The 15,422-nt window shown below is 46.6% G+C and overlaps 1 protein-coding gene across 7 annotated transcripts in view; it reads left to right on the forward strand.

Annotated features, from left to right (window-relative positions):
• The window catches only part of RTEL1 (regulator of telomere elongation helicase 1), a 118,017-nt gene that overhangs the window by 71,074 nt on the left and 31,521 nt on the right, over positions 1 to 15,422 (forward strand). For 6 of the 7 annotated variants that reach the window (XM_077832237.1, XM_077832236.1, XM_077832240.1 and 3 more), the window contains 5 exons: positions 437 to 463; positions 1,732 to 1,847; positions 3,523 to 3,646; positions 5,409 to 5,556; positions 10,288 to 10,442. In XM_077832237.1, coding sequence (XP_077688363.1) covers positions 437 to 463; positions 1,732 to 1,847; positions 3,523 to 3,646; positions 5,409 to 5,556; positions 10,288 to 10,442 — 570 coding nt within the window. The remainder of the gene's footprint in view (positions 1 to 436; positions 464 to 1,731; positions 1,848 to 3,522; positions 3,647 to 5,408; positions 5,557 to 10,287; positions 10,443 to 15,422) is intronic. The other variant, XM_077832238.1, reaches the window with a different exon arrangement.

Consider the following 15,422-nt stretch of genomic DNA (forward strand, 5'->3'; position numbering starts at 1 on the left):
CCTCCTTACCCTCTGCTGGAGTAGCCAGCAAGAAGGAACTGAAGGGTGGTCGGGTCGGCAGGGTCGTATATTGAGTGCTACTCCGGGGGCTCCACAGCTGACCCGACGAGAGCTGTTAAGGGAAAAACTTTCCAACGACATGCACGTGGCGCGCACACACCTGATGGGAATGGACATGAACAACACATCTCGAAGAACAACAGTTCCAAGAAGGTGAGCAATCCTTAGTTATAATCAAACACAGGCCATACATTTTTTGAACACAGTTGCAGTCAAAATAGCTTGAATGCATGGTAACCATTTATCTTTCAAAGGGAATATTTGGCCCGAAAGGAAATTGGTCAGGACGTATAAACCATGGGTGTAGTGGGCTCTGTTTGGCAGCCTTTCAGGTTTGAGTACAAATACTATGTAATTTTTCTTTATCATCTTGCAGGGAAGCTGTTGGCTATTTAATAACATGGTAAGTGCATTGTAGGGCCAGGGCTATAAGCCCTAGTTCGGTGGCTAAACAGCAGAATTATTTATTAATAATTAGGTCAGGGTTCCATAGCAATTAGTAATGCCTCAGTTTAGTTGGAAGTGATTGCTTTAGCAGAGTCTTGCACTTGACTCTCACCTTTTAGAGATACATTTATAGCATGTATTGGAGACTGAGACAAGTAGCCCCTGCATTGAGAATACATTTTACCTACGAAAAAAGAAAAGGAGTACTTGTGGCACCTTAGAGACTAACCAATTTATTTGAGCATGAGCTTTCGTGAGCTACAGCTCACTTCATCAGATACATACCGTGGAAACTGCAGCAAACTTTATAAAGTCTGCTGCAGTTTCCACCGTATGTATCTGATGAAGTGAGCTGTAGCTCACGAAAGCTCATGCTCAAATAAATTGGTTAGTCTCTAAGGTGCCACAAGTACTCCTTTTCTTTTTGCGAATACAGACTAACACGGCTGTTACTCTGAAACCTGTCATTTTACCTACGGTAACTCCTCACTTAACGTCATCCCAGTTAGTGTTGTTACATCGCTGATCTATTAGGGAACATGCTCCTTTAAAGTTGTGCAATGTTTGCTTATAACGTTGTTTTGCGGGTGGGGGCTCGGAACTAGGGTGGGCTGGCAGCCTCCCTACTAGTTCCTCTCTGCTACCACCCTCCAGTGTCTCCCACCTGCGAGCCCTGTGGATCAGCACCTTCCCTCTCCCAAACGCAGCGAAGCAGCTGTTTCGCCACATTCAGGAGGTTCAGGAGGGAGAGGAGCAAGGACACGGCTCGCAGCCTCCCCGCTCCCTCCCCGCTTCTCCTGAATGTGGCAAAACAGTTGTTTCACCATGTTCAGGAGGAGGGGGGAGGCGCTGATCCGCAGGGCCCGTCAACAAGCAGGAGGCGCTGGGGAGTGTGTGGAGGGGAGCTGATGGGGGGCTACCAGCCCACCCTGGTTCCAGGCCCCCACCTGCTAGCTCCAACGGGCTGCTCTTCCAGAGAATCCCACAAGTAGTGGACAAAGTACTGTACTAGCAGGCAACGAAAAAAATCCCTGGAACTTAACCTCCCCTATTTACATTAATTCTTATGGGGAAATTGGATTCTCTTTAACATGGTTTCGCTTAAAGTCACATTTTTCAAGAACATATCTACAACATTAAACGAGGAGTTACTGTATTTGACTAGCCTGATCCCCCCTCTCTCTCTCTCTCTCTCTCCCCCCCCCCCCCCGCCCCCCTTTTTAGTATTTATCCGGGCGTGAGTGGTATCGGCAGCAGGCTTCCCGGGCTGTGAACCAGGCCATCGGCAGGGTTATCAGACATCGCCAGGACTATGGTGCCATTTTCCTTTGTGACCACAGGTGAATTCTTCTGTTGAGTAGGATGGACTATAAACGATGTATGTGCCAACATTCCTGTATCCAACACACACAACTGTATGTACTGTGTGTATAAGTGCATTAGTATGACTAGTTTAAGACTACAGGTCATTAGTGATCATCAGCGAGCTAGGTATCATTCTCCCTAATAAGTGAAAATAACATACATGTTCATCCTCTGTTCTCCTTTCCCAAAAGCTTCTTTCTCCCTATTCCCTCCATGAGGCTGTTAGTAGTATTAGCAGATGCAGAATAAGCTGTCAGTGATTATTTGTGGGTGTGTGTAGGTATATATCTTTTTTTATACATCTTTTTTAACCCTTTTCATGCCAGGAGTTAGAACTTCCTGAAATGCTAATACAGGTTATGTGAATACAGGGGTTCCAGTCCTGCTCTACACTAATTTTGAGAAAAGAGTGAATGGTAATTGCAGTTTTTAAGGGAGGTGCAGGAAGAAGTTACATATTGCCAGAAAATCTAAAAATGATCTCACCTGTATTTCTAAACAGAATCATGTTTCTGGGAAATGAGTGAATTCCTGCCATTGCCATGAAACATGTCAGCTTGAGTAGGAGTTTTGTTTGACCATTCTGCAAGGTGTGTTGGTAGCTATGTTGGGAACCTTCTGAGCTTGCATAGCCTCCTTGTTTCTTAAGGATGAGACTGAATCACCACTTTGTATTTTGCATGCTTCCAATTTCGGTTTCTGAAGAAGAAAGCTAGTTATTTCCATTTTTCCATAATGTTTTGTTTCTCAGGCCTTTCATCTGGTCTCTGCAATACGTGCAGCTTCTTCCTTTTGTTTATTTCTGACTTAGCCCCCAGAAACTGCTGGGTACAATAAAGTTTCATTCAAAAATAAACTATCTCAAGATTGGTATTAATGATTATGGGGTAGATGACCCAGAGAACTAATAGTCTAGAACAGGGGTTCTCAAACTGGGGGTTGTGACCCCTCAGGGGGTTGAGGTTATTATGTGGGGGGGTTGCAAGGTGTCAGCCTCCACCCCCAAACCCCGCTTCACCTCCAACATTTATAATAGAATTAAACATAAAAAAGGTGATTTTGATTTATAAGGAGGGTTGCACTCAAAGGCTTGCTGTGTAAAAGGGGTCACCAATACAGAAGTTTGAGAACCACTGGTTTAGAATGAGCCTTTCGTTTCTGGACATCTGGGTATGAATCCTGGTCTGTGTTCACAAGTGGAAATAAATGTGGTGGTTTCAGCCCAATCCCTAATGAGCATTTTTCTACCTTATGCAGCTGCCAGTCAGTTTTGGATAGCATGATATAACTGGTGCCTAGCAGGAATGCTGCAGTTCAGTACAGAGCTGTAATGATAGACACAAGCACCCTGGCTCCAGCAAACTCTTGCTCTCCTGGGGACAAAGATCAATCCCAGTTTTTTTTGTGTTCTTACCCAGCTGCTTGTTTTTACTGTTCCTGCTTAGCTTGGCGTTTCCAGGAGTAGGGGGATAGTCATACTATGAAATTTAATTTGTAATGTTGAGGACAGTGTCTGCGTATGCTCTTAAGACTTCAGTCACATCCCTGTTCCAGCTCCTCAGGTGAGATGTTCAAAGCTGCCTTCTGCTGAGAGATTAATTTAGTGGAGCTGTTTGAAGGATTTTTCTCCCATTTTCCAATTCTCCACAGGTTCGTGAACAATGATGTAAGATCCCAGCTGCCCTCCTGGGTCCGCCCTTATGTCAAGGTTTACAACAACTTCGGGCATGCAGTCAGAGAGGTCTCCCAGTTCTTCCGTATTGCTCAAAAAATCGTAGGTATTGTGAGACAAAGAAGGAGTTTTTGTCCAAGGGTGTCAGGGACTAAGCGCACTCAGCCGTAGGAGGGTTGGGCAGAGGATCTCATCATTCTTAAGTGATCTCCTTTACTCAGGATTCTGAGGGTCAGCCCTCCCAGGGAAGGGCAGGGTATGTGTCACCAAGCTACAGGGCCTTCTGGGTTAGATTTCAAAGGAAAAAACTCTTCTCTTGTCTTCCTCTCATCCAGACTGCCCCTACACACAAGTTGCTTTGGTCTGGTATATAAAATGAGGGAGTGAAACTGAAGACTCCCCTCGTCACCCACATGGAGAGGACACAAGTTTGGAAAAATTGATCAGACTCTCAAATTATTTAGGTCCAAGCTGGCTGGTATGTAAAACAAGAAGCAGCAGCGGTTAATAGCACAGGCCAGAAATCATCCTATCATTTGCCCTTTTGGTACTAGGACATCTTTAAGACTTTGGCTTCTGCCTTGGCAATAGGGAGCTCTTTGATTCATTAGTACAATACACAAAAAGAAAAAGGGTACTTGTGGCACCTTAGAGACTAACAAATTTATTTGAGCATAAGCTTTCATAAGCTACAGCTCACTTCATCGGATGCATGCAGTGGAAAATATAGTGGGGAGATTTTATATACACAGAGAACATGAAACAATGGGTGTTACCATACACACTGTAACAAGAGTGATCAGGTAAGGTGAGCTATTACCAGCAGGAGAGGGGGAAAAAAAACTTTTTGTAGTGATAATCAAGGTGGGCCATTTCCAGCAGTTGACAAGAACGTGTGAGGAACAGTGGGGCGGGGAGAATAAACGTGGGGAAATAGTTTTACCTTGTGTAATGACACATCCACTCCCAGTCTTTATTCAATCCTAATTTAATGGTGTCCAGTTTGCAAATTAATTCCAATTCAGCAGTCTCTCGTTGGAGTCTGTTTTTGAAGTTTTTTTTTTTGAAGAATTGTGACTTTTAGGTCTGTAATTGAGTGACCAGAGAGATTGAAGTGTTCTCCGACTGGTTTTTGAATGTTATAATTCTTGATGTCTGATTTGTGTCCATTTATTCTTTTACGTAGAGACTGTCCGGTTTGGCCAGTGTACATGGCAGAGGGGCATTGCTGGATGTGCCACAAGTACTCTTTTTTTTTTCTTTTTGCGGATACAGACTAACACGGCTGCTACTCTGAAACCTGTCCTAGTACAATACAGTTTGCGTGGTATAGTGAGGCACGGCTGATAGACAAAGGGATTTTGAAGTTGAGGGCTAAGTGTAAGATGGTGCCTTCAAAAGAATACACAGTAAAGGTGGCAGGGTACTTTGTGCAAGTATTTGTATGTGAGAGGTGTGAGCCTGAAATTGAGCTTAGAATTCTCATGCATTTAGGGGGAGTTCAAAAGAGAACTATCTCATTGTAAAGGGGAGCCAAAGAATAGTGCATCTGAATCAGAAGGGGCTGCACTGCAGAGAGAACATCAAGATTTTGTGTGATGCTTCCCACTCTGACGTCCCTTTAGAGTTGCATTATCCCTCTGTTCCACCTACGTGTTTCTATGCTGAACCTCCCCATCTCTGCTTAATCTGCCCATGCTAATTTCTAATTATTCAGTCGCATGTCAGGTGCATATGTGTTCAGACCTCTCAAAATCCAGGTTATCTTCAGCTTTGCTCTTGGGTTCTTTCAATGAAATATGTTGAGCCTTTGAAGTGGAACGGTAGTGTTTGCCTAGTGTAACATTTTCCAGTCTTTGTGCAGATGCCCCCACCCCCAACACGGAGCTCCTGCTCTAGCACCATATGTGAAGGGGACCCGACATCATCCACGTCATCTGGGCAGCCCCTGTCTCGGACAAAAGCAAAGAATTTAGATGACCATGTTCCTAGTTTGAAGAGGAAGCGAATGGGTAAGTCTGGGTGTTTACATTTCTAAATTGTTTACAATTGTGTCTTCCTTGTATTATAGGAAAACACATAAACTGAACTTTTTTTTTTTTAATCCAAAGATTCTGGGCCAAGCCAGAGGTGGAGCAGGGAGACTAGGAAATGTAGAGGGGCAAGAATCCAGGAGGGGTTAAACAGAGGAGGGCCAAGAATCAAAGGATATAGACTAACAGAAGGGGTCTGGGGAAACACATGGGGGAATGGAAAGACTGGAAGGAAGAGACTGATAGGTATGGAGTGGGGACCTGAAGGTGGTTGGGTACCAAAGCGCATGAGATGACAGCAGACTGGGGATGCATGGAAAGGGGGCAGCATATGGGGGTAGAGAGAGGAGGCAACCAGACAGACAGGAAAGAGTCTTTTATTTGCATTTAAAAACTCCAAACATCTCAAATTTTCTAGCTTTACAACTCAGCTTTCACTGTGAATAAACACATGCCATCCCCCGCTTCATTGGTACAGGTGCCTGAGTGTTTCTTTTAAGGGTTCTAAATTGGAATTGACAAAAATGAAAAACTATCTGGCCACTGAGATGTCCAGGTGGAGGGAATGTCAAATAGTTACCCCACCTGAAATATTTTGGTATTTTTCCTCCTTGATGAACAGCCTTGAACATCTGAGGCTTCAACAGGTTGAATTTCATCATGGATTTATTTGATATGGCTTGAATTCTGACCAAGGCTGACTATTCTGGAAGGCGAGATAGCCTACTGCTTAGAATAGGCGACAAGAAGTCAGAAGGCTTGGCTTCTGATCCTGACACTGCCACTGACTTGCCATCTGAAACCCTGCCTCCATTTTTCCATCTTCAAAATGGGGGTGATAATTCTTGTTCACCTTTGTAAAGTGTTTGAAATCCTCCTAATAAAGATGCTAAATGCTGTTAGCTACATACATCATCTCCCATTCTGTTCAATACTAGTCTCCTGTACATTGTGATAGCGCCGAAAACAAAATGAGGGCATTGACATCAAATGAACCAGTGACCTAAAAAATTGAGCTTAACTGATGTCAAAGGTAAAATGTTTTTCATGCCAAAGAAACTAGAACAGACCATTCTGTTGTGGACTACTTGCTGTTCCTGAATTTGACAATGTTTCATTGCACAGTAAATATGGTCTCCAAGCCAGATGGTGTTCTTAAAAATTATTCTTGCTTTCCTGATACTTTCTGATTAGAGAGACAAGATGGGTGAGGTAATATCTTTTATTGGACCAACTTCTGTTGGAGGGAGGGAGACAGCCTTTTGAGATTACACAGAGCTCTTCCTCAAGCCACTGTGTAATCTCAGAAGTTCATCGCTCTCACAGAAGTTGGTCCAGTAAAAGATATTACCTCACCCATCTTGTTTTTCTAATATATTGGGACCAGCATAGCTACAGCAACTCTGCATACAACTTTGTCTGATTGTTACTCAGATTGTTTTGCCAGAAGTAAAAATATTTAGCTACTCTACTTAGTAACTGACACACAAAGGTAGGTAGTCTCACAAACTAAAGAGAAATAGGTGATTTTTTTGTGTGTGGGGAGAATGCCTTTTTAGAAGCATCAAACTGATGTTGCCAGAACCTGGAACTGTAGGTTTAAAGTATCTACAGACAGACACAACTGGGCCCTAAAGGATGAGAATATGTTTCATGGACAGGAAGCTTGAATAAATGGCAATAAGATGTCAGTTTGGTACATGTAATTACAAACACTTTGTAAGCTCAATCAGTGAGGTGATTGTCTAGTATAGTAATTTACGTGGCTAATAGTAGCTAACAGTCTCACTTTAACAAGTAAAAAAAAAAAAAGTCTTCTGTAACACCATAGAAAATGTGTGTGTTAATATTAATCTTGTGCCAAGTCAAAAGTTAATTACTCAGACTTCACTCCAGGAATTGGGCTCTGAGGGCAATTCAGAGACCCACAATGTTTAAACACAAATAACTTTGGTAGTAAGAGTGGCAGTAAGATTTCTGAAGATCACTCAGTGTAAAGTGTTTTGAGCTTAAATATGATTTTATTCAAGCTTTCCCTGATGTAGAAGTCCATCCTTTAAATACAGAAGTCAGAATTACAAAGGTTGTGACAAAGTTCCTCCTCTGTCTTGGTGGGTCCTGCGCTTATTGGCGGATTTGCTTACCTCAGAGGTTCATGGCAGCCCTCAGTTTGGCCACTTTCGTGGCTCAAGTCTGCCGTTCACTGTTAGCCTCATCACTGGCCAGCATGGGGAAAAGGAAGAAGAACGATCCCCGCAGTCTCCACTGATCCACCTAGTGGATCGGGGAACAGGCCAGAAACCTTCCCCTCTGGTGGAACCCACAGCCCAGGTCAGCTCCTCTGGTATCAAGTAGGGAGTTGGGGGGAACCCGGGCCCACCCTCTACTCCGGGTTCCAGCCCAGGGCCCTGTGGATTGTAGCTGTCTACAGTGGCTCCTGTAACAGCTGCGTGACAGCTACAACTCCCTTGGCTACTTCCCCATGGCCTCCTCCCAACAGGACCTTTATTCTTTATTCTTACCACAGGACCTTCCTTCTGATGTCTGATAATGCTTGTACTTCTCAGTCTTCCAGTAGTACGCCTTTTCACTCTCAGCTTCTTGTGCCCAGCTCCTCACATGCGCACCACAAACTGAAGTGAGCTCCTTTTTAAACCCAGGTGTCCTGATTAACCTGCCTGTCTTAATTGATTCTAGCAGCTTCTTGATTGGCTGCAGGTGTTCTAATCAGCCTGTCTGCCTTAATTGTTTCCAGAAAGTTCCTGATTGTTCTGGAACCTTCCCTGTTACCTTACCCAGGGAAAAGGGACCTACTTAACCTGGGGCTAATATATCTGCCTTCTATCACTCTCCTTTAGCCATCTGGCCTGACCCTATCACAAGATATAAAGTCCCCAAGTTGGAACAGATCAGCTAAACTGACTTTTGTTGACTCAGCTGTTCAGTGCAGTTCTACTGCAAGTGAGACAAAGGATGAGAGAAACCAGCACACACTACTGGGTTGCCCCAGAGAGTTAGAAGGGATGTTTGGTAGGAAATCCTGTAGAATCCATCAGAGTTATTGGAAACATTGGCATGTCGCCAGGCATGTAAGAGGAGGGGGAGGTATGTCAATTTCTTCTTGGCGTATGTGTCAGCGTTGATCCCACTGTAGGGTCCAGATACGTTTTGACCAGCAGACTGTCAGAGCTGCACAGGGGTCCTACTGAGCTGCCTCTTGTTCTGTAGAAGGGCAGGGTGACTGCCACCTGCTTCACTTCCTTCTTACTGCCCATGGCAGCGAGATGGAAATCAGTGAGTGTCTGACCCATTAGTTCTGAAGTCAGGCAAAATTCTTTCTGGTTCTGCTGAAAATCTTCAGAATCACTTCTCATCTTCTGTTTCAACCACTGTGGACTGATGACTATATTAGAACTGAACACTTCTTCTCAGACACACCTTACGGACTCCCTGTCCAACCCTCCCCTATCCCCACGTCAGCCCCACCGTACAGTGTTTCTATAGCGATGAATTCAAAATCTGCAGGCTTCTAACCCTGTCCATCCTGCGATGGACTAATTCCCCTTAAAGACAGGCACAGTAGATGTCATTTTCTGCTTGGGAGAATCTCATGTTCTGAGCAGGTGCTCAGTATACTTAGCCTGGACACCGCACAAGTCATGAGATGTGAGGTTGAAACTCCACCTTCTGGGCCCAGACTACAGATCCAGAGGCAACAAGCTACTGAACAAACAAGCATCATTTAGCACCCCATCAAGCAGACAGGTGACAAAGACTACCAAGGAGAATATACCACCGAGAAAAGGCCCGTCACCGACATCGGCACCAGCACCAAAGTTGACCTCTGCTTTGATGACAAAGCTGGCAACAACATCTCAGACACTGAAGTCGAGCATTGGAAGTGGCCACTCTGAATACCGGAGCAGAAGCTTAAAGCCCTCCCACACAGCATCCTCCCACACAGACAGGCACAGCAGGACATCTGGGGATAAGCCCTCCAAGACCCTCACAGTATCGAGGGATGGAGAGAAAGAGCAGATTCTCCTGACAACGATGGTCGTACCATTGGTGTCAATCCTGTCCTTGTGGGATGATGCTCAGGCTGAACCAGGCCCATTGTCAGTGGTGAGCTATCCACTGGCATGGACTCCAGTACTGAAAGTGGCTTATATGTCAGCATGAACCCTGAAGGAGTTATGCTCCTCACTATCACCGGGGCCATACATCAAGCAAGCAATTGAACATCAAGGCACATTTCACCAGAGCACAGGCAGCAGCATCTGCCTGCTTGAGGAATGTGCTAGTCTCTGAGTTCTGCAAGGCAACTGTGTAGAGCAACTCACTAACTTTTCTGGTTCTTTGAAATTCCAAGGAGTTCACTTTGGATCCCATGACCTGCCCTTCATCCCTACTTTTCAGGTTCCTCTGCAACACAGGCTTTGAATTGCAAGGGAACTCAGGGAGGATTGCAGCTGCCCCATGTTTTATGCCTTCATATGAGAGCACAAGGAGGCAGAGTTCCCATATTTAGCTCCAATGGACATCACTTGTCTTTCTCTCTCTCTCTCTCTCTGAGAGAGAGTCAGTCTTGTGCATGTAAGGCATGTGCTCACCTATTGCAGGATCCACCCTGACTGTCTGCATCTTGGAAAACCACAGTTACTGCAGGGTAAATAACAGGTCTGTTTACATTCTGTCTTGATGTTGTAGGGCTGCTGGGGGATGGAGCAACCAGCCTGTGTGTGGAGTACGATCAAGAGCTGATCTCATCAAGGAAGCAGCCCCTTGGGCTCCTGGATGCATTGGAGCACAATGAGAAGAGCAGTGAAGGGGCAGAAGATGACTGCTTGCCAGGAGAGGAAAAGGTAATGGTGATCGCATACAGAAGAGCTGTATGTAGGTTTGAATGAACTATTGGTCCTAAAATTAAATGTTTGGTTGGCAATTTATGGGTGCTGGATCCAAATCCTTTCAAAAAAATACCTTGTAATTCATCACCATTAACAAGAAAGGTCTAGAGATGCGCTTGAGTAATAGCTTCTTTTTGGAGAAGGACACCCTGCCACGTTCTAGTATGTGACCTACACATTCACGTTGGTGCTAATAATGAACTTATCACTGCTATAGGTGAGACACAGACTGCCAGAAGTTAGCATTCTACTTTTAGGCCTGAGGAGTCCTCAAAAAGAGGTTGCTGTATATGCAGAACCTCATGGTGGACATTCACTGTAGTTGTTTGAATGTGAATATGTATTACAGGAAAACTGGAACTCCTTTTGAATTTTTATCTGCATGTGGAGCAGCATTCAAATGGGAAATGGACTCTTTGGCTCTCAGAGCCCAAACTGCACAGATAGAAGTACCTTATCACTGAGCCACAGGAGCCCTGCAATGCCATTGCACAATAGGGTTAGTAAGCATCTTCTATGCTACTGCTTTTCCTTAGGCCTCTTCTAGAGAGAGAATAGTCTCTAACTGGGAGGTCTAAGTGAAATACATTTCTGATCAGGCTGGTTTCCTCCCGCTATTCCAGAAATGAATTTTTTGCAATTAGTGATGCAGTTGTGTTGGAGTAGCCTGGTTTCCTGTCTCAATATGGCCCCTGACTCCATTACATGCAGGAATAGTTTTACTGTTCCTGCTAATCAGTTTTCTTTAACACAGAGATGTCTCTTATGAAAATATTGCTTTCAGGGCTATTTCTTGTGCATAGAGCTGTTCAGTATGGGGTGCCATTTGCCAGTTGGGAATAAGCACCCCTTCACCTGAACCCATTTGATTAATTAAATCAAATGAATTAAAAAGCCATATGGTCGTTGTGTTTATCCTGCTCAAACTCGCACAGCTTTGAGCATCTCTAGGCAATGAGAACTGCAGTTATGACAGAGAAGAACATCAATGGCCAGTTCTTAAACCCAACATATCTTGAGGGTATTTTTATCTTCTAAATTTAAATCTAAAAACCAACTATGAACAAAGATCTAGGTGAATGACAAAGTAAGTATTCAGGAATCATATACGAGCAGGCGGGATTGTATTCGTACCCTGCTGAATATGCAGATATATTCTTTGAGTGCTTGCTCATGTCGATTCCATTGTAGGAGTGCATGTGCCCATGTGTGCAGTCGTCGGAGATTTTTGCCTTAGCGGTATCCATAAGGCCAGTTGTCGTCCCCTTGAGTGCTGCGCTCATGCACTGGTATATCAGGCGCTGCTGGCCCTACAGCCTCTCAGTTCCTTCTTACCGCCTATGGTGGTCAGTCAGGACACCTTTCCTTGCTCATCAAGGACTTGTGGTTTTCTTACCATGGACTTTTTGCCTTTAGGCTTTCTGCATACTTATTTTTAGTGTTAAGTACCTGTTTATTGCAGTAGTTAGTGTTACTAGTTAGGTCCCAGTGGGGTTTTAAGCCCTGTGAATCCTGTAAGAGGCCTGTGCCTGTTAGTGACCCCCCACGGTAGCTGTCTCAAGTGCCTGGGGGAAGTGCACGTTAAAGAGAGGTACTGAATTTGTAAAAACTTTCAGCCTCGCACGCAAAATGAGAGAGACATCGGGCTCAGAGCCCTCCTTATGGAGTCTTCCCAGGGTCTGAGCTCTCCCGCCATGAGTCTCCCAGCACCTCAGCATTGGTAGGAAGTGTGCCACTGGCACCGGGGCCCACTTGTCACTGCTGTGCGTTGCTGGTGCCAAAGAAGTTGCTGGGCTAAGAAGCATGGCTCCGTGGCACCAACAAAAAGGGGCCAGTTAGCAGAAAGCAAAGAGCCTGCCTCGAGTTACCTGCCTACCGCAGAGCCCCGCAGTTGGCCCTCTCCTGTCCGGGCCGTCAGCCCGCTGAAAGGTCCTCCTCCGACTCCTGCAAGCGGGACTGGACTGACTCCCCTGCCGGCACTGATGCCTTCAAGAGCCCTGGCTTCAAAGAAGCACAGCTCTCCACCTGTGCTACCAGTGCCACAGGCTTTGGCTAAGGCTCCCCAAGAGGGCAAGCCAGTCGACAAGGCTCCCTAGGGAGTGGTGGAGTGCCGCCGATTCCTTGAGATGATGGTGCGCTCTCCTCCTCCATACCGCCAGGCACCAGTGCCATCGCTGAGATCGGCGGATACTTATTGTTGGTCACCGGCTCCATGGTCACGGTCGCTGTCATCTCGATTCAGCTTACCGAGAGGGAGGCGCTAGTCCAGCTATTATCGGTGCCGATTGCCATCCCAAAGGTCGTCATTCCAACACCGATCCCAGTCACCGACACAGTGGGAACAATCTTCTTCACACCTCTGATCTCCTCGGCATGGGACCCGCTCACCACACTGTCTGTATTGGTCCCCTCGGGCAGGGCGCCGGTCTCCTGTGTCAGTGGTCTCTAGGCAGACCCAGGCCTCAACAACCCCACCGTGGTCTCCAGAAGGGGGGGTTCTCCGGAACCGAGGGCCTCTTCAGCCTGTCACCTAGATCTCAGCGGCGAGATTGGGTGTCCGAGCTGGCCGCAGTGGCAGAGGGGTAATAGCAGTCTGTGCAGTGGCCTGCTCAGTGGCAAAGTTGGAATGCCTGGGGGATCCTGGTCATGGCAATGCCCCCAGGCACGGTACTGGAGGCACACCTGGTTGCCAAGTCTCAGGATGCTGTGCCTACCCGCAAGCCGGCCTCCCCGGTGGAGGAGGAGGAACAGGTCTCCACCGAGACATCCTCATCCTCCCCCAACGAGGCGGTCGCTGGCTCCTCCAGTGCCAGCCTGCCTGATGACTTTAAGGACCACCATGCCTTACTCCAACGGGTGGCCAACCACCTGGGCCTACAAGTGGAGGAGATGGCTGAACAGCAAGACACTATTCAGTGTCCTGTTAGCCTTGACCCCTACCCGTATTGCACTACTAGTGCATGAAGGGATCCTCAAAGTTGCCAAAGCCATTTGGCAGATGCCCTCCTCCAGCCCTCTCACCTCAAAATGAGCTGAGAAAAAGTACTTTGTCCCTGCCAAAAGTTTTGCATATCTTTATACCCGCCCTCGTCACGGCTTACTGATGGTTTCCATGGCCAATGAGAAGGAGAAGCAGGGGCACTCCAGTTCTACCCCAAAAAATAAGGAGGCAAGCGGCTGGACTTGTTTGGAAGAAAAGATTTATTCCACTGCAAGTCTATAGTTTCGGGTGGCAAACCACCAGGCCCTCCTGGACCACTATAATTTCAATTTATGGGACACTCTCCATAAATTTAAGGAGTCCTTCCCGCAAGATCAGGCCCAGGAATTCATCACCCTGATGCAGGAGGGCACCTCAGTGGCCTGCTGCACCTGCAGATGCGGTGGCCTTGGCAGCCAGGGTGGTGTCATCCGCAGTGGTGATGAGGCGCACGCAGCTCCTGGCTTCAAACCGCTGGGCTTTCCCAGGAGATGCAGACCTCCATTCAGGACCTTCCTTTTGATGGGAGCGGTCTGTTTTCCGATCAAACGGATGCGAGGCTGCACGGGATGAAGGACACCAAAGCCCACCCTCTGTTCGCTGGGCATCCACACACCACAGTCTGCATGTAAGCTGTTCCAGCTGTCCCCGACACCAAGGTCGTGGCAACCTCATTCCGGACCTGTCAGGAGAAGGGACAGGGACACTACATTTGGTCATTGCTGCCTTTCTGCCTCCTACTTACCTGCACATCCTAGCCAGGCTAAACGTTTGGCAGGGCAGAAGCACCCATTTTGATGGCACGATTGAGAGCGACGTCCCAGCCAATTCCTCGGATCCGTTGCTGCCTTTCCTCAACCGCCTTTTTCCCTACCTCTCAGCCTGGTTGCGGGTTACGTTGGAGCGTTGGGTCCTGGACATAATAGCTATACCCTGCAATTTTTGCCCCTTCTTTCCCCGCTCTCCCCCCCCCTTCCCCATCCCTCTTCAGGGACCCTTCTGACGAGCAACTCCTCATTCAGGAGGTTGACAGTCTTCTGCGTCTGGGGGCTATGGAGGAGGTTCCTTGGAACATGAAAGGAAAGGGGTTTTACTCCTGGTACTTCCTAATCCCAAAAGTGAAATGGGGCCTCAGACCCATTCTGGATCTGCGCCATCTCAACAAGTCTCTCAAGAAGTTAGTTTCGCATGGTCTCCCTGACCTCCGTCATCCCTTCCCTGGATCCAGGAAACTGGTACGCCGCTCTTGACTTGAAAGATGGTTATTTCCATATTTCTATATTTCCAAGGCACAGGCACTTCCTCTGTTTTATGATAGGAGGGCGCCATTTCCAGTTCACGGCGCTACCCTTTGGTCTCTCTTCGGCCCCGCGGGTGTTTATGAAGTGCATGGCGCTGGTGGCCGCTTACCTCAGGCATCCCCATATCTACTCTAGCGACACAATCATAGGACCCAGCCACACCATCAGGGGCTCATTCACCTGCACATCTACTAATGTGATGTATGCCATCATGTGCCAGCAATGCCCCTCTGCCCTGTACATTGGCCAAACCGGACAGTCTCTACTCAGAAGGATAAATGGACACAAATCGGACATCAGGAATGGTAGCATACAAAAGCCAGTAGGAGAACACTTCAGTCTCCCTGGATGTTCAATAACAGATTTAAAAGTAGCCATTCTTCAACCAAAAAAACTTCAAAAACAGACTTAAAAGAGAAACTGCAGAGCTACAATTAATTTGCAAACTTAACACCGTCAGTTTGGGCTTGAATAGGGACTGGGAGTGGCTGGCTCACTACAAAAGCAATTTTTCCTCTCTTGATATTGACACCTCCTCATCAGTTATTGGGTGTGGACCACATCCACCCTGACTGAATTGGCCTTCAAAATCAGTTCTCCACTTGTAAGGTAACACCCTTCTCTTCATGTGCCAATATATATTTATGCCTGTAT

The sequence above is a fragment of the Eretmochelys imbricata genome, chromosome 13, assembly GCF_965152235.1.
Source record: "Eretmochelys imbricata isolate rEreImb1 chromosome 13, rEreImb1.hap1, whole genome shotgun sequence".
In the NCBI taxonomy this organism is placed as follows: Eukaryota; Metazoa; Chordata; order Testudines; family Cheloniidae; genus Eretmochelys; species Eretmochelys imbricata.